The following is a 23,972-nucleotide window of genomic DNA, read 5'->3' as shown; positions in this document are numbered from 1 at the left end:
AAGTCTCCCCGGTCAGGGTACATAAATGGCAGGGAAACCTGTGGGAATGCCCGTTTTGTATTAGTAAACGCAGAGTCTGCGATAATCTAGAAGGTATCCTGGTCTCTAAGGGTATCTCAGGTTGCTATTGGATCGCTACGTGTTTCGCTTATAGCTTCGTTATGGAGGGAGATGTAGAGGATTCTAGTGGACGCATCCTGGATTCCCCAAGCAGTCTTGGCATCACAGCCATGAATGATGAAGTTTATATTTCAATAAATGATTTGGAACTCACTGAGTGTCTTCGATAGTCACTCTTAGGGAGAAGCCGTTTTGGAGGGATGACTATACTACCTTCCACTATATGCTGGATTGAAATTTGTCTATCTTAGGCCGGCCATTGTTGGAAAATGAGTCCCATATTACATTTTGCATATACTTTTTGTATATCTTTTGTATATTTATTGAATAGTTTCCAGTATACTGTATGGTTTATGGATCTATGGCATTCTATGTCGAGAACCTGTAATAATTCAATTAACCCTTCCTTGCCTGTTTCATACATGGGAACAGGCATTTGGGGATGACAATTTATTATGTTCTCAGATATATACTCTGATCCACACCTATAGTATTCTGGTAGTGGTAGGTGTTATTGGCCCAAGAACGACACTCCCGAGGCTCTAACCATAGAGAGATTTTTGAGGTGTGTGTGTTCCCCCTCTTTCCGGCTGGAGTTGGCGTGTCTGGGATCCCTCTTCGTGCCACCATACGGTTCAGGTGCTTTCGTGTTCTTTCTTCTTTTCTCCCCCCTGGGATTTGGGTAGATACCTTGAGTACTCCTTAGCATGTTTACAAGTTTTTCATGCTTACATGGTATTTTTTGAACTCAAGTCTTTGATATCATGATATATCCACTTAATACCGAAGATTTAAAATGCAAAAATGTGATTTAATGTGTGGTAATTAATGTATGTATTTTTAATCTGTATCTCCCAGCAACAATAAGATCTCCTGCCGAAGCTATAAGCGAAGCGTGTAGCGATCCATTGGCAATAGCAACCGGAGATATCCTTGAGACCCGGATATCTTCTAGATTATCATAGACTCTGCGTTTACGAATACAAAACAGATATTCCCACAGGTCTCCCTGCCATATATGTACCCTGATCGGGGAAACTTTGCTTTATAATGGGGAGATATTGCTTTGTACTTTCCATACATGTCGTTTCATGATTTGGTTTTAATACATTTTTTAATGTTGTTACAATAAACATACGGTATATATTTTATCAATTGAGTACTCGAGTCCCTAATGGGATTGCTAGTTGCTACCTACAAAGTCCTACCTTTCTTCTTTTTGCAATATGTATATTGGGATTCGGTGCCTTTCTTGTATTTTGTCAGGGTATCACTATGAATACACATATTGAATGAAAGCTTTTTTTTTAAATTAACATCAGATGGGAATCAGTTTGCGACACTTCTGAGATCATTCAGAATTAATGGAGAAGTTGTCGTCTGAACTGCATTTGACCTGCTTCAAGTGGTTTTGCAATCCCATAGACTTGTACATCTTAAAGGTGAAAAAAATTAGTGTGCTAAATTTTCTGTTGGGGAAACTCTCATGTTCACAATATACATGTCAAATTGAAGAAGGAGATAAAAATTAACGTATCAGTAGTTTTAATGTTTTGTTAAAGGAGTTGTAAAGTTTTTCTATGCATTAAGATAAAAAGCCTTCTGTGTGTAGCAGCTCTCCTCAGCCCTCTATCCAGCGATGTTCACGAATGCCTCCTGGGACTCTCCCTCCTGATTGGCTAAGACACAGCAGTGGAGCCATTGACTCCCGCTGCTGTCAATCAAAGTCAGTCAGCCAATGAGGAATTAACCACTTTACCACCGGAGGATTTTGCCGTCTTCCGTCCAGGCCACTTTTTGCGATTCGGGGCTGTGCGACTTTAACTGACAATTGCGCGGCCGTGCGACGACGTACCCAAACGAAATTTACGTCCTTTTTTTCCCACAAACAGACCTTTCTTTTGGTGGTATTTGATCACCTGTGCGATTTTTACTTTTTGCGCTATAAACAAAAAAAGAGCGTTTATTTTGAAAAAATAACAATATTTTTAACATTTTTTATATGAAATTCCCCCCCCAAAAAAAATGTAAAAATCAAATTTTTTTAAAATTTTTGGCCAATTTGTTTTCTGCTACCTATGTTTGGTAAAAAAAATCGCAATAAGCGTATTTTGATTGGTTTGCGTAAAAGTTATTGCGTTTACTAACTAAGGGAAAGATTTCTGTCATTTTTGGTGGTTTTTTTTTTTAACGCGTAATGGCGGTGATCTGCGATTTTTTTTGCGGGACTGCGACATTGCGGCAGACAGATCGGACCCTTGACTGACATTTTTGACACTTTTGGGGGTACCAGTGACATTACTGCAGTAATCAGTGCTATATATATGCACTGTTACTGTAAAAATGACACTGGCAGTGAAGGGGTTAATTTTATTGGAGAGGGAGGGGTTAATGTATGCCTGGTGCTTACTGACGTGTGGGGGGGGAGGTGACTTTGTGAGACAGGGACAGATCGGATGTCCAGCTATGCTGAACACTCCGATCTGTCACTCCCTGTCACTATGGAGATCCGCCCGCTCTGTTTACACAGGCGGGCGGATCTCCTCACTCGATTCCCCGACGATCGGGGCAGAGCAGCGGCGATCGCCGCTGCTCCTCCCCTGGCCCGACTCCCGCTGTGAATGAAAACAGCGGGAGCGCGCCTCCGGCGGGATCGTGCCACTTTGCCGCAGTACGCTCAATGTGAGCGGTGGGCAAGTGGTTAAAGGAGCGGGGCTGGGCCGCAACTCCCTGTCTGAATGGACACAGGGAGCTGTGACTCACCTTGGGTGCCCCCATAGCAAGCTGCTTGCAGTGGGGGCACTCAATAGGAGGAAGGGGCCAGGAGAGCAGAAGAGGGAACCAAGAAGAGAAGGATCCAGGCTTCTCTGGGCAAAACCAACTGCATAGAGCAGGTAATTCTGCTCTATGCAGAACAAACATTTAATAACATGTTTGTTATTTATTTTTATAAAAAAAAAAAACAAGACTTTACAATCACTTAAGGCTACATTCACACCTGAGCGTAGCGTTTTTCGCGCGTTTTTTACCGCGATTTTACCGCGATTTTTGCGGCGTTTTTTACCGCGATTTTACCGCGATTTTTACCGTGATTTTTGTGCAGGCGTTTTTAGATTGAATAGAGATCAATGGAAAACGCCTGTAATCTGCCCAAAAAGAAGCTCATGTACTTTTTTGAGCGTTGGGCGTTTTGTAAACAGCGTCAAAACGCTCAGATGTGAACAGGGGCCATTGAAATGAATAGGATTTGTCTTGTTGGGCGTTTTGAGAGCTGATCCTAGAGCAGAAAAACGCCCCAAAAACGCCCCAAAACGCCTAGATGTGAACGGAGCCTTAAATATACACCTTAAATAAATGATCTTGCTGTAAATAATATTATTTGTGCATGTTAAAAGGCAGGCAACAGTTGGGAAGATATCTGTCCCATTCTTGCATGTGCGCTTGGACCTGTTGCAATCCTCACCTACACATTTGTGGAGTACCTTGGATTTTTCCATCTTTCCATTGAATAATGCAAGTTTAAAGCTGGCCATACATTATATAACTTTCTTTTTCAATATCCTTTAGATTTACCTTCAACTATGTAGTGCAAGGGTCTTACCGCATATTATAAAATATTATATGGTTTTGGTAAATTTAAAGGAAAATTGTACAAGACAATTGTATAATATATGACCAGCCTAAGGCCCATGCACAGAATCAACATATGCGATTTTAGAAACGGCCTAAGGCTTGGTTCACACTTGTGTGATGCGGGAACCAGCGTGATTCTAGTGTTCCCACATCGCATCTCACTTGCAGGCAGTTCACACTGCTCTTTATGAACTGCTGCATGTGTCAATGTAAAGTTAATGACACCCCCAAATTGTTTCGCAGATCACAGTGCGAACTGTGAAATCAGACAGGAATCAAGATTGCATGGGTTTAAACACCCATTTGATCCGATTCTAGTACAGACAAAAAAAGGGTCCAAATGCAATGCGAATTTAGCCATACAAACTATATGGCTGAATTTGTATCTCACCGACATCTCATGAGATGTGCACAGTAATGTGGTGTGAATCACATGCGATGTCTGTCATAACAATATCTGTGAACCCAGCCTAACTGTAGCTGATGCTCAATATTGCTTGTTATTATTGGACCATTTATTGCCAGCCTACACACCTGGGATCAGTCATAACGGCTGTGTTTTGCTGGAAAAAAAAAAACAGATTCCCCCTTTCACATAAAGTTGATGGAGGAATCCCCCCCCCCCCCCCCCCCCCCCCAGGACACTGTATTCTGACAGTGGCATATGTCAGGACACACTGATCAGCAGCTGCAGGAACATTTTCCAACATGTCCCTTTGACAGAAATTTATCAACCGATCAATTTCTGTTGAGCAGCGGTATCCACGCACTAATCAAAATTCAGGCTGTCCCTGCTAAACTCAATTGATAACGAAAACTCTTCAGGCAGCCAAAATAATAATATGGTTTGGCAATGCTAACAAATTATAGTGATTTGCAGAATCACTAAATTGTGTGTACTAAATTGTGTGGATTTTAATGAATATCCCTTCCACTGGAGTAAGTAAGGTGTTTGATGCACTATATATTTTTTAGTTGTGATGCTGCGCAACTCAATATGTGTTTTGAAGGAAGTCAGTCATCCTACAGAAATAAAGGCACCATTCCTCAGAAACAAGTCCCTAAAATCTTTGTGGGGCAGTTTATATAGTCAAGTGGCTAGTGTCTGTAGTTACCTCGGCACGGAGAAAGTAAACCACTGTGGGAAAAGATGACTTTGCGGTGACATTTTCTAAACTCCGTAGATCTGAGCTAAGGTGAAATTGCCAGGTGAAAGGATCTGCTTGATCATAAACTTCAACCAAAAAGAAGAGGGCCTGTTGTCCGTCAGCTTAAATAAAAAAAAGAGACATTCAATATGATTATATGTTGAGTGGTTATCTAGTAAGAACAAGATAAATTCTTTAGTACAATACAGGCATTTTCATAAATCGTTTAGGGGTTGATTTACTAAAACTGTAGATGGCAAAATGTGGTGCAGCTCTGCATAGAAACCAATTCGTTTCCAGGTTTTATTTTGAAAGGTTAATTAATCAAGCCGATGTTAGAAGCCGATTGGTTACCGTGCACAGATACACCAAATTTTGCACTCTCCAGTTTTGGTAAATCAACCCTATTATGCTTTTGTGGAACTCATTATAATAGAAATATACTTACATAGTTACATAGTTAGTCAGGTTGAAGTCCATCTGGCTCAACCAATAAAAAACAGTAAAGAAAACCCAACCATACAATCCCATATACATAATCCCATACCCGCAGTTTATCCAGAGGAAGTCGAAAAACCTCAGCAAAGCCAGATCCAATTTGATACAGCAGGGGAAAGAAATTCCTTCCTGATCCCCCGAGAGGCAATCGGATATTCCCTGGATCAACTTTACCTATAAATATTAGTACCCATTTATATTGGGTACACCTAGGAAAGAATCCAGGCCTTTTTTATAGGAATCTAGTGAGCTAGCCAGAACCAGCTCTAGAGGGAGTCTTTTCCACATTTTCACAGCTCTTATAGTGAAGAAATCTTTCCGTATTTGGAGAAGAAATGTATTTTCCTCTAGACGTAAAGAGTGCCCCCTTGTCCTATGTGTTGACCTTAAAGTGAATAACTCAACACCAAGTTCACTATATGGACCCCTTATGAATTTATACATATGGATCAAATAATAGCAACTGGTATTTTGATCTCATTTAACACAAACCTAAAGCCTAGCACACACAATATGAATATTGGACGAATGATCGTTTTATTTTTTTCATGTTAGTCTTATATTAAAAACCAATAGGTTATTAAAGTTATGAAAATTCTCGTACGACAGAATACAACTTTGGAAGTGATGTAATGAATGGTATTGTATTATAATGTATTCTTTCATTTCTGAGCATGCATGGTCTTGGACACGCAATTTTTTTCGTACTAATAACATACTAATTACATGAAATTTGTTCGTTCTATTATTGTATGAGAAATATTTTTGCGCTTGTCCCTTCTGGTATTTTTGCATAAACTGTCATGATCGGCTCTTGAAAGCTGTATACTAACGATCAGATTAGTGAAAAAAATGGACTAATAAGCGCTAATACCAAAGTGAAAAAAGCTGCCAGCACAACATAACTGATAAACAGGTTATAAAAGTGAAAAAGAAAAAATTAAGTGTAGCGCTAGTATTGTGTACATAATATACAACAAATAAATTATGTTGACATAATATATGAATAAATCAAATATTCAGATAAAGTCCCATATCAAAGGTAGACTAAAAATAGAGTCCCAAAAGAGTGATGCATCTTGTCGGTGAACATAATCATATCCAAAATGTGAAAAGATAATTCCCAACACCAGGTAGACAAATAGAATGGGCGCTCACCAGATCAAGTGGGTCTGAATTTCCATATAGCAAGCAGACCGACTAAGCTTTACAAGATGATCCTGATTCCTCCTAAGAGTGTGACCATGGATGTAGTTTTTGGCTCATGCGATGATAGGGATTCATCTTGCACACTATTTGTATATTGGTGATTGAGAATAGTGATCGATCCGTTTGGCTCCTCATGTTGACGGTATGGCGCTTGTCCCTTTTGGATATGGTCAGTGAAAAGCTATTTCCGGAGCCTTCAGCTTCTTCCTTGTTGTTCATTGCGGTGTGATGTTTTCTCACTCGATTGGTTGATGCTAAAGCGAGGCTATTAACGCTTTGGGTGGAAGTTGACCTCATTTCCAGTTCATACCGGAAGTGACATCGCGCTCTACGCCCCATCTAGATCGAAGTTTTACACATCGAACCAATCATACTGTGCCATTGACCAGCTGGGGATCGTCATTCCATCATATGAAGAGCTATAAAGATAGCTATTTTCCTCCTATACAATGAGCAATATCCTCTGATGATGTCTGTGCGGACGATACGCATCAGGAGCTCGCAGTAGAACCTCATTCTTACTTTATTGCCTGTTACCATGCGAATTTTGTAAGTGCAAGTTCTTTTATTTCATTAAAAGTTTTTAGCAATATTACGCTATGTGCACTCCTCTTTTTGGCTTTTATGTTACCTGGCTTTGAGAGATTTCCATCCCTCTCCCTATCATTGCATGAGCTGAAAACTACATCCATGGTCACACTCCTGAGGAATCAGGATCATCTTGTAAAGCTTAGTCGGTCTGCTTGCTATATGGCAATTCAGACCCACTTGATCTGGTGAGCGCCCATTCTATTTGTCTACCTAGTGTTGGGAATTATCTTTTCACATTTTGGATATGATTATGTTCACCAACAAGATGCATCACTCTTTTGGGACTCTATTTTTAGTCTACCTTTGATATGGGACTTTATCTGAATATTTGATTTATTCATATATTATTTTAACATTATTTATTTGTTGTATATTATGTTCACAATACTAGCGCTGCACTTAATTTTTTATTTTTATTTTTCTTACTAACGATCAGATTATTGGACAATTGCCCTGAAAGCGGTATTGTTCATCCGATTTTCTCATGTTTAAATATCAAGAGCTTCCTATGGCATGCTTGTGTACTGTATAATGCTTACAATAGATCACTGTGAAAATTTGATGTGTTATAAGAAACATTTAAACAATATAAACAATATGTGCAGCGCTAAACGTGATTAACATAAACGAATGATAATGAACCTAATCAGATACCATAAATGGGCCAATACCAATAGTGAAAAAATATATAAAATATAAAAATGTGCTAAACAGATACATGATAATTCAAAAGTGAAACGTCAAAAATTATGAAAAAAAATGGGGTAAAAAAAAGTTCTTATTGCCACAATGAACGTAAAACCAAAATTCTCCAAACGTGCTCCAAACGATGAATAAAGACAAAATTAATGTGACACAATCCACCACCAATCATTTAAGGAGGCTTACCAAAGTGAGTGGACCCAGTTTGGCGTATGCCTAGTGGGTTGACTCTTGCATTGGTGTATGTACACCTGGTATACCGGGGAAGATTTTGGATGGCCCCTCACATCAGTCTCCTTCTCAGTTTCTTGTATCAATCAGGGTATATATATGTATAAGAAACATTTTATTGACTACTCTAGCTGACATAATTCATGTGCTCTTCTGCATTGGTGGAAGGATCTTTTACTTTCTTCTGCCAAATGCTATTTTTCAACTAATTTTGCCTTTGCAGCAATGAAATGTCCCAGTCTGCTGTAGGTTTTCTTCAATGATATCTATTATAAAGTCACTCTGATTACATCCTGGATTGGCTAATGAAGCTTATAAGGGCTGGATTAACAGAGGGCTCTCTTATAATACATCACCTACTAAACTAAACTGCTTTCACTGGAAGTTATAGGATCCAAGTGGTGCTCACACTCTTAAGATTATTGGAGATACCAACAAGTAAACCACTTTAATACCTCCCTACCTAAAGGCCCATACACACGATAAGAAAACCAGAAATTAAATTTTGTACGTCGAACAATCTCCTGATTTTCTGATCGTAAGTATAGCGCTTTTGACAGCTGATTCCAACTTTCCAGACAACAAAACCTATAGGTGCAGGCTAGAAATTATTTTCGTACGTGAACATAACGTTCGATTTCCATTTAATTAGTACAGTTTTCACCCGAAAAAAATTATAAGAGCAAGACTAAACATGCTCAGAAACAAAAGAATACATCCAAAACAATTCAACACATGACATTACTTCTGAAATTTAATTTGGTCGTAAGAAAATTTTTATATGTTAAGTAGCTTCCTTGCTTTGATATGAGACTAGCATGCAACAAAAAAACGGACAAACATTTGTCCGATAATCTGATTGTGTGCTTTAGCCTTCTTATTCCACTAGATAAAATGTTTTACCGAAAAAGGGCAGCTATTACCAAAAAAAAAAAGCACCAACTCTCTGTAGACAAACACAGTCCTTGTCATTTCCCACCCTTCTGGGTATTATTAATAAATTGGAATACAAACTAGACTAACTATGAACAAACATGCAAGGTCATAGCACTAGTCTATGCTTCATCAATTAGTTCTAAAATTGAAGGATCCAACCTTAAACTATTAATAAACTGATACAGAGTAGGAGCTGTGTCCAATCTCAAAATAAATCTAAATAAGTCAGAAGCTATGGGAGTAGGAATAACACAGTCAACATTACAACAATTACAACAAAATTTCGGTTTGAAACAGGACAGGAGTGGCATTGAAATATTTGGGAACTCATATACCACCGGTGTTCTCCCAGCTGTATGGACATAACTTTCCCCCGATGTTGAAATCGGTACGGACTTTATTACAAAATTGGAGTAAGGGCTTCTTCTCTTGGATTGGGAGATGTAACATTATTAAAATGTGCATCCTTCCAAAGTTCTTATACTTATTTCAAACCTTATCTATATTTGTACCGCTTAGCTATTTCAAACAAATTGACACTATACTGAAGGAGTTTATATGGGCAGATAAGCCCCCTAGACTTAATAAGAAAGTTCTTACACTCCCAAAGGAAGCAGGGGGTTTGTCGGTACTGGATATGAGGAAATATTATCAGGCTATACAGCTGGGGAGATTTGTTGATTGGTGCCGTCATATGGAAGTTAAATTTTGGCCCAATTTAGAACAAGCACTATTTGAAATACCTCTTAGAAGTGCTCCATTTTGCTTCCACTCTCTGCCAGAATCTATGCAATCACACCCTCTTATTCGACACACAATTAAAGCAAGATTAAACAGTGTAAGTTAACAAGAGAAAAGTCTACCTTGTTTCCAGTACTAGGAAACCCTCTGTTCACCCCTGGATATCAAGATAAGGTATTTAAAAACCTGATGGAAACAGGATGCTTCCAAGTAAATCATTTTTTAACATCGACAGGATGGCCCTCTGAGAATTAACTAATGGAACCCACAGGAGCCTTTTGATTGGACTAATGGAGAGCACTTTAACTTAAACATTTTTTGAGGTTCTTACCAATACCAAATCGAGAGGACTTAGAGATGACACCATTTGAAGAGATCTGCTCGCAAAGAGGTATTTTGACGCATACAATATCTAGGCTGTATGCAATGTTGATTGGACCAGACGACAATTACCAACTCTCCTATATTACTGAGTGGGAGAGAGAACGTAATCACATCTTTTCTACAGAAGAGAAAAGTCTAATATTCCAGCCAACATTTGCAACATCTATGTGTACAAAAATACAGGAGGCGAACTATAAAATCTTGACTAGATGGTACCAAACTCCAGGGAAAATAAATAAAATTTCACAAGTAAATACGGATAGATGCTGGAGAGGGAAGAGGGACACTCCTACATATTTTTTGGTCGTGTCCCAAGTTGGATAAATTCTGGGAACAGATCTGTGAAATAACACAGGGTAGTGATGGACCCAGCCTTCTTTCTCCTACACATGACCAGCATCCTAAGGAACCAATACAGAAATTCGATAATTTCCCATTTAGTAAACGCTGCAAAAATGTGTATCCCACTTAAATAGAAAAATGACGAGGCCCCGAGATTAATATGTGGATTATGAAAGTGGAGGAGATTAATAAATTAGAATATCTTTCATTAAATGCTAATCACAAATTAGATAAATATAAGAAGATATGGAGGGGTTGGAATAATTTCTATATTCTAAAGAGATATGAGTTTGCGTGAAAGTTGAGAGCATTAAGGCCCGTACACACGTGCAGATTGTCGGCTGAAAAGATTCGGCCGATGACCGATCGGCCGATTTTCGGCTTGTTAGTATGATGCTTCCGACAGCCGACAGCACACTTTCGGCCGAACAGAATCTGTCGTGCAAGCATTAAAATTTTTGTATGCCGACACCAGAACGGCCGATTGTTCGCCAGTCAGTACAGAATTCGGCCGACAGACAGCAGATTTGCAAGACTGGGCATGCTCAGAGAAGAAAAAACACAGGGAAAGTTAACCATCACATGACATCACTTCTGCAGTCGGCGGACAAAATTCGTGTGCAGTCTTTTGCACTTTTCAGCGGACAGGACAGCCCGGGGACAAAATACGGCCGATCGGTCGGCCGCCGATCGGTACGTGTGTACGGGGCTTTAGACGAGACCTGTAGCACACAGAGGCTCTTTCCTACTATCCCCTTTCTTTCTTCCCTTTCCCTCCCCCCCCCTTTTTTTTCTAAGGGGTTTATGATTTAAAAATTAGGGAATGGATCCTAGAGTGTATTTGAAGAGGTACAATCATTGGGGAGATATATAAGTAAAGAGAGGATTGTTTGGATTAATTCAAATCAAAATGCTGTGATTTTTTATTATACATGTTATATGATATAATGATTTTTTTGTTGTAAACAACAAAAATAAATAAAATATTTTTTAAAAAATGATACAGAGTACCATCGCGTTTGCACCATACCTGGCCACACCTTTCAAATACATGTTGGAGGTAGGAGCCAAGTAGGTTCCTACAGCCACATTTGGTACTTGACACATAAAGGTATAAGCTCAGTTCTTGATCTTGAACCAATGACTATACAATTCCACTGTATGTAGGAATCTGTCGGTAACTATTGAAAGTCTCTTACCATATTCCTCCTCAGGGTCACAAAAAACTTTCATCCCTGTATACTGGAGAAAACTGTCTGCACTGACTGAGAGGGAATAGCAGATCAGAGTCAGTCAATACTGCACTATGGAAGGAATAACGCATCATACACAAGATACAATTTCAAAATTATATCAGACTCTCAGGCATGTTTTACACCAAAAAGGTTCATTCATTTGGGAATGGAAAAGATAGCAAGTATGAAACTCACCAAAATGCAAAAGGTGTTCCAAATGTTTGCATTTTTTATATAGGACAGTTCTACAATACTGGCACCTGGTCAGATCTTGTTTGCACATAGTTTTGCTTTTGGCAATCCATTTATTGTTGGCAGATGAAGCAAAAATAAAATTATGTTCCTGCCATGACCAAACAGCCTACAGTTTTGGGAAACTTTTTTTTTGTTCATAATAACATTAATGTTAATATAATAATATTCTATTAATAATTATATTTAACAAAATATATTTTGCTGGGTTTATATTCTAAATATATATGGACCAGTTGTGTGCATTAAAGCGGCAATAAACCCAAAATGTAATATATTGCAGCTTACCAATCATTAGATGTGATGGCTGCATTTATTTTCCTTTTTTATCCTTTGTCCCAGTGCTTTAAGTGGGCCGGTATGCACTGGTACTCAGTACCGCCACTTCCAAATATGGCTCTTGAGCATACCGCCACCTCTCCGTGCGCCTTAGCGCACCAGTACGCTAATTTTGGACATCTGCGTTCTCAATTGCCCCCCCCAAGAAAATGTCCCACTCCAGAGCCAGACCAGTCACCACCAGTGAGTCCCCCTGCTCCGGAGTCCCAGCCCAGGCCAGGGGGGGGGGGGTGCTCTGTGGGGACCCTGATGTGTGGTGGGGGGGGGGCAAAAAAATGTATAGGCTATAATAGAGTACCGGCACCTCTTTTGGGCCACTTAAAGCACTGCTTTGTCCCCTCTGTTTTCACCAGGTGATCTGACCAGTAACACACCTCCTGTTTTAGAGTGCTCCTACTCTGAATGAATAAGCCCAATGAGCACATTTGGACAGCAGCATTGTCAGTCTGGGAGGAGTGGAGTGTTAGATGTACTAGCAGATTTAGAAACACTAACAGATTAAAGCCAAACTCCAACTCACATTGCCATTCCACAAACAGTTACAGCAACCATTTTTTTTTTTTTTTTTTTTTTTAATTTGGGATTGTACATGAATAAATAAAAGCTGATTATTGCAAGCATCTTTGTCAGTTGGTCTCAAACTATAAGAGCTTATTCTGTTGAAAAAAAGCAGACTTTCTGGCTGGGTCACCAGACAAAAATAAAGGAAAGAAAGCCTAAAAAAAGAAAACGAATGCAGCCATCACATCTAATAATTGGTAAGCTGCAATATAATACAATTATATATGCCTTAATTTTGACCTTGTTTACCAATTATGTAAACTCCTTCTAATCTACTAGCCCATCTAACACTACCATCTGCAGACAATGCTGCTGTCCAAAGGGGTCTCTGTTGCTCCTCCATAGAGAAAGGAGTAAAACCATATATATGCACCGTTGTGTGTATGCTATATATAATGCATACTGAAAACATCAGCCCATGTACAGCCTAAGACCCCGTTCACACTGGGGCGACGCTACTTGCCGGGGTGACCTCACAGGTCGCGGTGCGCAGCTCGCACCCACCGCGACCTCGGAGCGGCCGGCACGGACTTCATATCATTAAAGTCAATGCAGGTCGCTCCGGGTCACCCCAAAGAAGCTCCGGACCCTTTTTCTAAGTTGGAGCGACTTGTGTCGCTCCTATTAGAACGGGTCCACAGCTTCTCTATGGCAGGCGACCAGGTCGCCTGACAGGTCGCCCCAGTGTGAATGGGGTCTGAAGCTGATAATCATTGCATTAACCTTTTTGCATTTTAAAAGAATTAATATTTTTAAGATGTGTACAGCATATCATCAGTAATAAAAATAAAGGATTTACTGTGTATTAGTCTAAACAAAGAGATTTTTTTGTAGATCTAGTTTTTTTTTTGTTTTGTTTGCAATTGAAAATCAATAGCCACAAGATTCAGGGCTGGTTCACACATATGCAATGCAGGAACCCTGTGAATCCACTGCCGGTTCCCACATCGCACTCAACTCGCAGGCAGTTCACACTTCCATATGCGAATCGCTGAGGGTGTCAATACAAAGTTAAAACACCTAGATCAGTTGGCATATTGCAGTGCGAACGGTCATGTCAGACATGAATCAGATCGCATAGGTGTGAACACCCAGGCAATCCGATTCTGGTGCGGACCAAAAAAAAGGGTCCTGTGTGATTTTGGTCTGAATGCGATGCAAATTTAATTATACAATCTGTATGGCTGAATTCACAACGCACAGACATTGCATGTGATTTGCAGAGCAGTGCGCTCCGAATCACATGCAATGTCTGACATCGCATATGTGTGAATCAGGACTCAGCAGCAATGTTAGACAACAAGCTCTTAGGCTAAAATACTCCTTTTTTTTTTTCAAATATAATTTTATTAAAGGCCAGAAGGGGCCGAACCCAGACAATACACCCATAATGTGCAAATATGAAAAACTTCAGTCCTATAACATACAACATACTGATTTAATCGCCTTGATGCTGTGACAGGATATCAGATTCTTAGGAATAGGGTTGAGCGAACACCTAGATGTCCGTGTTCGACGGGTTCGGCCGAACTTTAAAAAAAAGTCCGGGTCCGTGTCCCGGACTTTTACCGAACTTTTCCCGGACACCGAACCCCATTGAAGTCAATGGGGACCCGAACTTTAAGGCACTAAAATGGCTCTAAAACACCAAAGGAAAGGGCTAGAGTGCTGCAAATGGCAGCAAAACGTAATTAAGAGCATGGCAAGTGCTCTGCAAACAAATGTGGATAGGGAAATAACTTAAAACAACAAAAAAAAACAGAAAAATAAAACAATGTTCTTCTTCATCTCTGAAGGACGAGGCCCATATGGAGTAGGAGGGAGGTTAAGGTGGTGGTGGATGTGGCGGTGACATAGGCGTGCGCACAGGGTGTGCTGGGTGTGCCTGGGCACACCCTAATCACCTAGGGCACATAGCATTGCCAGTGAGGAGATGGGAAAGATCTCCCTGGGACCTGCTCTGCTCTATTTCTCCTTGCCTACAGGTACATGGCCCCGATACATTACTCTCCCTGCTGGCAAACACATGCATGTGTATTTCAACTTTGGGGTGCACACCTTAATGCAATAGGCTGCGCACACCTATGGGCGGTGTAGGTGGAAGCGGCGGTGGAGGAGGACCAGGGCCGGATTAACAGCATCATGGGCTTGGTGCTGAGGATTTTGAAGGGCCTTAGGGCCGTGCCTTGCCATGCACCCAGAGGAGGAAGGGTGCAGCCATGCATGCCTAATTCAACATGGGATGCTGTCTCTGAAGCCCATAAACACATCCATGCATCGCCAACTGTCCCTCCTTGTCCGGCCTTCACGCTGTGTGGGGAGGTTCTGAGGGTGCTGCCTGGGGAAGCGAGCATAGAAGCCAGACTTCTGTGTTTACAAGTGACAGAAGAGCGGTAACAGTGAATATGGCCAACCCGGGGCCTATATAAAAGGTAGGGGCCTGGAGCTGCAGCTCCAATAGCCCCTACATTAATCTGGCCCTGAGGAGGAGGACGAGGTAGCCAACACTGCTTCTTTTCACAAATTTTAAATGAGGGTACACCCCAAAAGAGTGAGAAAGAGCAAAAATGGAACAATGGGTGGGTAAGGTCGGTATCCATTGCTATTCTGCATAAGGTACGGAAAAGTCCCGTGGGATCCATGCCTGGTTCATTTTAATGAACGTGAGCTTGTCCACATTGTCTCTGGACAGGCGGCTGCGCTTGTCTGTTATAACGCCCCCAGCCGTGCTAAATACCCGTTCAGATAATACACTGGCTGCAGGGCACGCCAGCACCTCCAAGGCGTAAAGGGCAAGCTCAGGCCATGTGCCCAATTTGGAGACCCAGAAGTTGAAGGGGGCAGACCCGTCATTCACTACATGTAGGCGTGTGCACACATACTGCTCCACCATGTTGGTAAAATGCTGCCTCCTGCTAAGACGTTCCATCTGAGCTGCTGGTGCTGCTGTTTGTTGTGGCGTGCTGACAAAGCTTTTCCACATTTCGGCCATGCTAACCCTGCCTTCTGAGGTGCTGGCGGTGCCCTGGTTGCGTTGGCGACCTCCTCCTCCTCCTCCTCTGCCTTGTGCTTCCACTGTGGCCCCGCTGTCAGATGGGAATGCCAGCAGCATGGCGTCTACCAGCGTGCGCTTGTACTCGCGCATCTTGCGATCGCGCTCCAGTGAGTGAATTAAGGACGGTACGTTGTCCTTGTAACGGGGATCCAGCAGCGTGGCCACCCAGTAATCAGCACAAGTTAGAATGTGGGCAACTCGGCGGTCGTTGTGGAGACACTGCAGCATGTAATCGCTCATGTGTGCCAGGCTGCCCAGAGGCAACGAAAGGCTGTCCTCTGTGGGAGGTGTATGGTCCGTGTCCTCTGTATCCCCCCAGCCACGCACCAGTGATGGCCATGAGCTGGCCTGGGTGCCACCCTGCTGTGAACATGGTTCCATCTCCTCCTCCAGCTCCTCCTCCTCCTCATCCTCCTCATCCTCCAGAACTGTGCCCCTGCTGGACAATTGCGTCCCTGGCGTTTGCGTGTGCAGGAACCCACCCTCGGAGCCCCTTGCGAATGACTGCCCTGAAAGCCTTGGAAATGTTACCTCTTCATCCTCCTCCTCCTCCTCATCCTGTGCCACATCCTCTTCCATCATCGCCCGAATTGTTTTTTCAAGGAGGCATAGAAGTGGGATAGTTAAGCTGAGAACGGCGTCATTGCCACTGGCCATGTTGGTGGAGTACTCAAAACAGCGCAACAAGGCACACAGGTCTCGCATGGAGGCCCAGTTAAATTAAATAGCGGAATAGAAAATATGATCCAAAAAAAGTGTATGTATATCACATGTACACAACCACACTAGGCCCCAATTACTATTGTTTGTACCCCTAAAAGGCTAGATGAGGAGTAGGGGGAGTATGGAACAGGCAGCACCCTCAAACCTTCAGAAGTATGAGATGAACCCCAACAACTTGGAAAGGTGGATCTCTCTCACACGTACCGACACAGACTATCCCGCAATTCAATTGATCCTCAAAGGTTTTTATTGAATAGCGGAATAGGAAATATGATCAAAAAAAGTGTATGTATCTCGCACGTACACAACCACACTAGGCCCCAATTACTATTGTTTGTACCCCTAAAAGGCTAGATGAGGAGTAGGGGGGGTATGGAACAGGCAGCACCCTCAAACCTTCAGAAGTATGAGATGAACCCCAACAACTTGGAAAGGTGGATCTCTCTCACACGTACCGACACAGACTATCCCGCAATTCAATTGATCCTCAAAGGTTTTTATTGAATAGCGGAATAGGAAATATGATCAAAAAAAGTGTATGTATCTCGCACGTACACAACCACACTAGGCCCCAATTACTATTGTTTGTACCCCTAAAAGGCTAGATGAGGAGTAGGGGGGGTATGGAACAGGCAGCACCCTCAAACCTTCAGAAGTATGAGATGAACCCCAACAACTTGGAAAGGTGGATCTCTCTCACACGTACCGACACAGACTATCCCGCAATTCAATTGATCCTCAAAGGTTTTTATTGAATAGCGGAATAGGAAATATGATCAAAAAAAGTGTATGTATCTCGCACGTACACAACCACACTAGGCCCCAATTACTATTGTTTGTACCCCTAAAAGGCTAGATGAGGAGTAGGGGGGGTATGGAACAGGCAGCACCCTCAAACCTTCAGAAGTATGAGATGAACCCCAACAACTTGGAAAGGTGGATCTCTCTCACACGTACCGACACAGACTATCCCGCAATTCAATTGATCCTCAAAGGTTTTTATTGAATAGCGGAATAGGAAATATGATCAAAAAAAGTGTATGTATCTCGCACGTACACAACCACACTAGGCCCCAATTACTATTGTTTGTACCCCTAAAAGGCTAGATGAGGAGTAGGGGGGGTATGGAACAGGCAGCACCCTCAAACCTTCAGAAGTATGAGATGAACCCCAACAACTTGGAAAGGTGGATCTCTCTCACACGTACCGACACAGACTATCCCGCAATTCAATTGATCCTCAAAGGTTTTTATTGAATAGCGGAATAGGAAATATGATCAAAAAAAGTGTATGTATCTCGCACGTACACAACCACACTAGGCCCCAATTACTATTGTTTGTACCCCTAAAAGGCTAGATGAGGAGTAGGGGGGGTATGGAACAGGCAGCACCCTCAAACCTTCAGAAGTATGAGATGAACCCCAACAACTTGGAAAGGTGGATCTCTCTCACACGTACCAACACAGACTATCCCCCAATTTAACTGATCCCCAGAGGTTTTTGATTAAATAGCGGAATAGAAAATATGATCCCAAAAAAGTGTATGTATATCACACGTACACAACCACACTAGGCCCCAATTACTATTGTTTGTACCCCTAAAAGGCTAGGAGTAGGGGGAGTATGGAACAGGCAGCACCCTCAAACCTTCAGAAGTATGAGATGAACCCCAACAACTTGGAAAGGTGGATCTCTCTCACACGTACCAACACAGACTATCCCCCAATTTAACTGATCCCCAAAGGTTTTTGATTAAATAGCGGAATAGAAAATATGATCCCAAAAAAGTGTATGTATATCACACGTACACAACCACACTAGGCCCCAATTACTATTGTTTGTACCCCTAAAAGGCTAGGAGTAGGGGGAGTATGGAACAGGCAGCACCCTCAAACCTTCAGAAGTATGAGATGAACCCCAACAACTTGGAAAGGTGGATCTCTCTCACACGTACCAACACAGACTATCCCCCAATTTAACTGATCCCCAGAGGTTTTTGATTAAATAGCGGAATAGAAAATATGATCCCAAAAAAGTGTATGTATATCACACGTACACAACCACACTAGGCCCCAATTACTATTGTTTGTACCCCTAAAAGGCTAGGAGTAGGGGGAGTATGGAACAGGCAGCACCCTCAAACCTTCAGAAGTATGAGATGAACCCCAACAACTTGGAAAGGTGGATCTCTCTCACACGTACCAACACAGACTATCCCCCAATTTAACTGATCCCCAAAGGTTTTTGATTAAATAGCGGAATAGAAAATATGATCCCAAAAAAGTGTATGTATATCACACGTACACAACCACACTAGGCCCCAATTACTATTGTTTGTACCCCTAAAAGGCTAGGAGTAGGGGGAGTATGGAACAGGCAGCACCCTCAAACCTTCAGAAGTATGAGATGAACCCCAACAACTTGGAAAGGTGGATCTCTCTCACACGTACCAACACAGACTATCCCCCAATTTAACTGATCCCCAAAGGTTTTTGATTAAATAGCGGAATAGAAAATATGATCCCAAAAAAGTGTATGTATATCACACGTACACAACCACACTAGGCCCCAATTACTATTGTTTGTACCCCTAAAAGGCTAGGAGTAGGGGGAGTATGGAACAGGCAGCACCCTCAAACCTTCAGAAGTATGAGATGAACCCCAACAACTTGGAAAGGTGGATCTCTCTCACACGTACCAACACAGACTATCCCCCAATTTAACTGATCCCCAAAGGTTTTTGATTAAATAGCGGAATAGAAAATATGATCCCAAAAAAGTGTATGTATATCACACGTACACAACCACACTAGGCCCCAATTACTATTGTTTGTACCCCTAAAAGGCTAGGAGTAGGGGGAGTATGGAACAGGCAGCACCCTCAAACCTTCAGAAGTATGAGATGAACCTCAACAACTTGGAAAGGTGGATCTCTCTCACACGTACCAACACAGACTATCCCCCAATTTAACTGATCCCCAAAGGTTTTTGATTAAATAGCGGAATAGAAAATATGATCCCAAAAAAGTGTATGTATATCACACGTACACAACCACACTAGGCCCCAATTACTATTGTTTGTACCCCTAAAAGGCTAGGAGTAGGGGGAGTATGGAACAGGCAGCACCCTCAAACCTTCAGAAGTATGAGATGAACCCCAACAACTTGGAAAGGTGGATCTCTCTCACACGTACCAACACAGACTATCCCCCAATTTAACTGATCCCCAAAGGTTTTTGATTAAATAGCGGAATAGAAAATATGATCCCAAAAAAGTGTATGTATATCACACGTACACAACCACACTAGGCCCCAATTACTATTGTTTGTACCCCTAAAAGGCTAGGAGTAGGGGGAGTATGGAACAGGCAGCACCCTCAAACCTTCAGAAGTATGAGATGAACCCCAACAACTTGGAAAGGTGGATCTCTCTCACACGTACCAACACAGACTATCCCCCAATTTAACTGATCCCCAAAGGTTTTTGATTAAATAGCGGAATAGAAAATATGATCCCAAAAAAGTGTATGTATATCACACGTACACAACCACACTAGGCCCCAATTACTATTGTTTGTACCCCTAAAAGGCTAGGAGTAGGGGGAGTATGGAACAGGCAGCACCCTCAAACCTTCAGAAGTATGAGATGAACCTCAACAACTTGGAAAGGTGGATCTCTCTCACACGTACCAACACAGACTATCCCCCAATTTAACTGATCCCCAAAGGTTTTTGATTAAATAGCGGAATAGAAAATATGATCCCAAAAAAGTGTATGTATATCACACGTACACAACCACACTAGGCCCCAATTACTATTGTTTGTACCCCTAAAAGGCTAGGAGTAGGGGGAGTATGTAACAGGCAGCACCCTCAAACCTTCAGAAGTATGAGATGAACCCCAACAACTTGGAAAGGTGGATCTCTCTCACACGTACCAACACAGACTATCCCCCAATTTAACTGATCCCCAAAGGTTTTTGATTAAATAGCGGAATAGAAAATATGATCCCAAAAAAGTGTATGTATATCACACGTACACAACCACACTAGGCCCCAATTACTATTGTTTGTACCCCTAAAAGGCTAGGAGTAGGGGGAGTATGGAACAGGCAGCACCCTCAAACCTTCAGAAGTATGAGATGAACCTCAACAACTTGGAAAGGTGGATCTCTCTCACACGTACCAACACAGACTATCCCCCAATTTAACTGATCCCCAAAGGTTTTTGATTAAATAGCGGAATAGAAAATATGATCCCAAAAAAGTGTATGTATATCACACGTACACAACCACACTAGGCCCCAATTACTATTGTTTGTACCCCTAAAAGGCTAGGAGTAGGGGGGAGTATGGAACAGGCAGCACCCTCAAACCTTCAGAAGTATGAGATGAACCCCAACAACTTGGAAAGGTGGATCTCTCTCACACGTACCAACACAGACTATCCCCCAATTTAACTGATCCCCAGAGGTTTTTGATTAAATAGCGGAATAGAAAATATGATCCCAAAAAAGTGTATGTATATCACACGTACACAACCACACTAGGCCCCAATTACTATTGTTTGTACCCCTAAAAGGCTAGGAGTAGGGGGAGTATGGAACAGGCAGCACCCTCAAACCTTCAGAAGTATGAGATGAACCCCAACAACTTGGAAAGGTGGATCTCTCTCACACGTACCAACACAGACTATCCCCCAATTTAACTGATCCCCAGAGGTTTTTGATTAAATAGCGGAATAGAAAATATGATCCCAAAAAAGTGTATGTATATCACACGTACACAACCACACTAGGCCCCAATTACTATTGTTTGTACCCCTAAAAGGCTAGGAGTAGGGGGAGTATGGAACAGGCAGCACCCTCAAACCTTCAGAAGTATGAGATGAACCCCAACAACTTGGAAAGGTGGATCTCTCTCACACGTACCAACACAGACTATCCCCCAATTTAACTGATCCCCAAAGGTTTTTGATTAAATAGCGGAATAGAAAATATGATCCCAAAAAAGTGTATGTATATCACACGTACACAACCACACTAGGCCCCAATTACTATTGTTTGTACCCCTAAAAGGCTAGATGAGGAGTAGGGGGAGTATGGAACAGGCAGCACCCTCAAACCTTCAGTATGAGATTGTGTTCACTGTACCCCACAAAGATTGAGTTCACTGCACCCCACAATGATTGTGTTCACTGCACCCCACAAAGATTGTGTTCACTGCACCTCACAAAGATTGTGTTCACTGTACCCCCCAAAGATTGTGTTCACTGCACCCCACAAAGATTCTGTTCACTGTACCCCACAAAGATTGTGTTCACTGCACCCCAAAAAGATTGTGTTCACTGCACCCCAAAAAGGATGTTGTTCACTGCACCCCAAAAAGGATGTTGTTCACTCCACCCCAAAAAGATTGTGTTCACTGCACCCCACAAAGATTGTGTTCACTGCACCCCAAAAAGATTGTGTTCACTGCACCCCAAAAAGGATTTTGTTCACTGCACCCCAAAAAGGATTTTGTTCACTGCACCCCAAAAAGGATTTTGTTCACTCCACCCCAAAAAGATTGTGTTCACTGCACCCCAAAAAGATTGTGTTCACTGCACCCCACAAAGGATTTTGTTCACTGCACCCCAAAAAGATTGTGTTCACTGCACCCCAAAAAGGATGTTGTTCACTGCACCCCAAAAAGGATTTTGTTCACTGCACCCCAAAAATATTGTGTTCACTGCACCCCACAAAGGATTTTGTTCACTGCACCCCACAAAGATTGTGTTCACTGCACCCCACAAAGGATTTTGTTCACTGCACCCCACAAAGATTGTGTTCACTGCACACCAAAAAGGATTGTGTTCACTGCACCCCAAAAAGATTTTGTTCACTGCACCCCAAAAAGATTGTGTTCACTGCAGCCCAAAAAGATTGTGTTCACTGCAGCCCAAAAAGATTGTGTTCACTGCAGCCCAAAAAGATTGTGTTCACTGCAGCCCAAAAAGATTGTGTTCACTGCAGCCCAAAAAGATTGTGTTCACTGCAGCTCACACACAGAAAAATGGATGTGGATCACTGACACCTGCCTATCTCCAATCCCACACCACACAGCAATATCGATTGTAGTTTGTAGAACACAGTTTCCCTAAAATTCAGCAGACTCTGTCCCTAACAGGATTGAGAAGAGATCGTAGATCAGGATTGAGTGCAGACCCCACCCCCCACACAGCAATATCGATTGTAGTTTGTAGAAGACACTGACCCTATATAATTCAGCAGACTCTATCCCTAAAATGCCTACAACTCGCCCTGCCTAAACACTCCGACCTGTCCCTCAATTCTATCCGGACACAAATGGTTTTTTCCTGCCTATCTTTCCCTAATCAGCAGCCAGCACGTTGATGTGTGCTCTGTCCCTGAATCTAAGCAGCATAATGACGCCGCTGCGGCTGCCTCGAACTTATAAAGACTTGGTCACATGCTTCAGACGGCCAATCACAGCTACTGAGACATTTGCAGGCATGGCTGGGATGGCTTAAGGCACACCAGTTAAACGATTGTTGATTGGCTGTTGAAAGCCCGCCATGAAAAGAGCGCCAAAGCATGCAAAACCCGGAAATAAAACGACCGAACACGGATTTTTACCCGAACATACAGTAAAGTGTCCGTGTCCGTGTTCGGGTACAAAAAATCCAATTATTCGGTACGAACACGAATAATACAGTCCGTGTTCGCTCAACACTACTTAGGAATAATAATTGAGTATATTATACAGACCCCTGAGAAAGCTGTTGATAAGTTGCAGATTGTTGGCTTCTAATATGAAGGCTTCCAATGCGCTGGAGCTGTCCTGTCCTGCAGTGTGGAATGTCTGCTGCACTTTGCCTGCTATCCACCAATGCCTCTCATCCATTTCTTCACCTTTTCACTCCAGAAAACTCTGAAAACTGCTTCTTCATGGGAAAATAAAAAGTATTTGAAGAAAGGAGTTATATCAGAAGCCAGCAAAGTTGCATCTGTTGTCAAGGCCAACAGTAAACAGTCTCTAACAATGAACATCTCTCTAACCGGTAACCCTTTCATTAACTCCTGGGGACAGTAACAAAAGAAGCTGTGTTTGTAAACCTTCAGATAAGCTGCTTGTAATGGACTGTGTACACTAGAAATAACCTAGAGAAAACTAATGAAACAACTAGACATTTACAGATAGAATTCATATTCATTCTCTGAAAAGTCAACACTATCTAATATAACATGATGGCACCTGCAATGCCAATA

At 42.0% G+C, this 23,972-nt stretch overlaps 1 protein-coding gene across 1 annotated transcript in view; it reads right to left on the bottom strand.

Moving 5' to 3' along the window:
* The window catches only part of LOC309549672 (dynein axonemal heavy chain 5-like), a 303,485-nt gene extending 279,858 nt beyond the window's left edge, over positions 1-23,627 (bottom strand). Inside the window, exons 1-2 of the mRNA XM_082250083.1 lie at positions 23,472-23,627; positions 4,869-5,023 (exon numbers count right to left, since the gene is read on the bottom strand). Of these exons, the coding sequence (XP_082106209.1) occupies positions 4,869-5,023; positions 23,472-23,607 (291 nt within the window). The 5' untranslated portion in view covers positions 23,608-23,627. The remainder of the gene's footprint in view (positions 1-4,868; positions 5,024-23,471) is intronic.
* Between the last annotated feature and the right edge of the window lie 345 nt (positions 23,628-23,972).

The sequence above is a fragment of the Pelophylax lessonae genome, assembly GCF_965119305.1.
Source record: "Pelophylax lessonae genome assembly, chromosome: 3".
NCBI lineage: Eukaryota > Metazoa > Chordata > Amphibia > Anura > Ranidae > Pelophylax > Pelophylax lessonae.
This window is presented reverse-complemented; position numbering and strand designations above follow the sequence as displayed.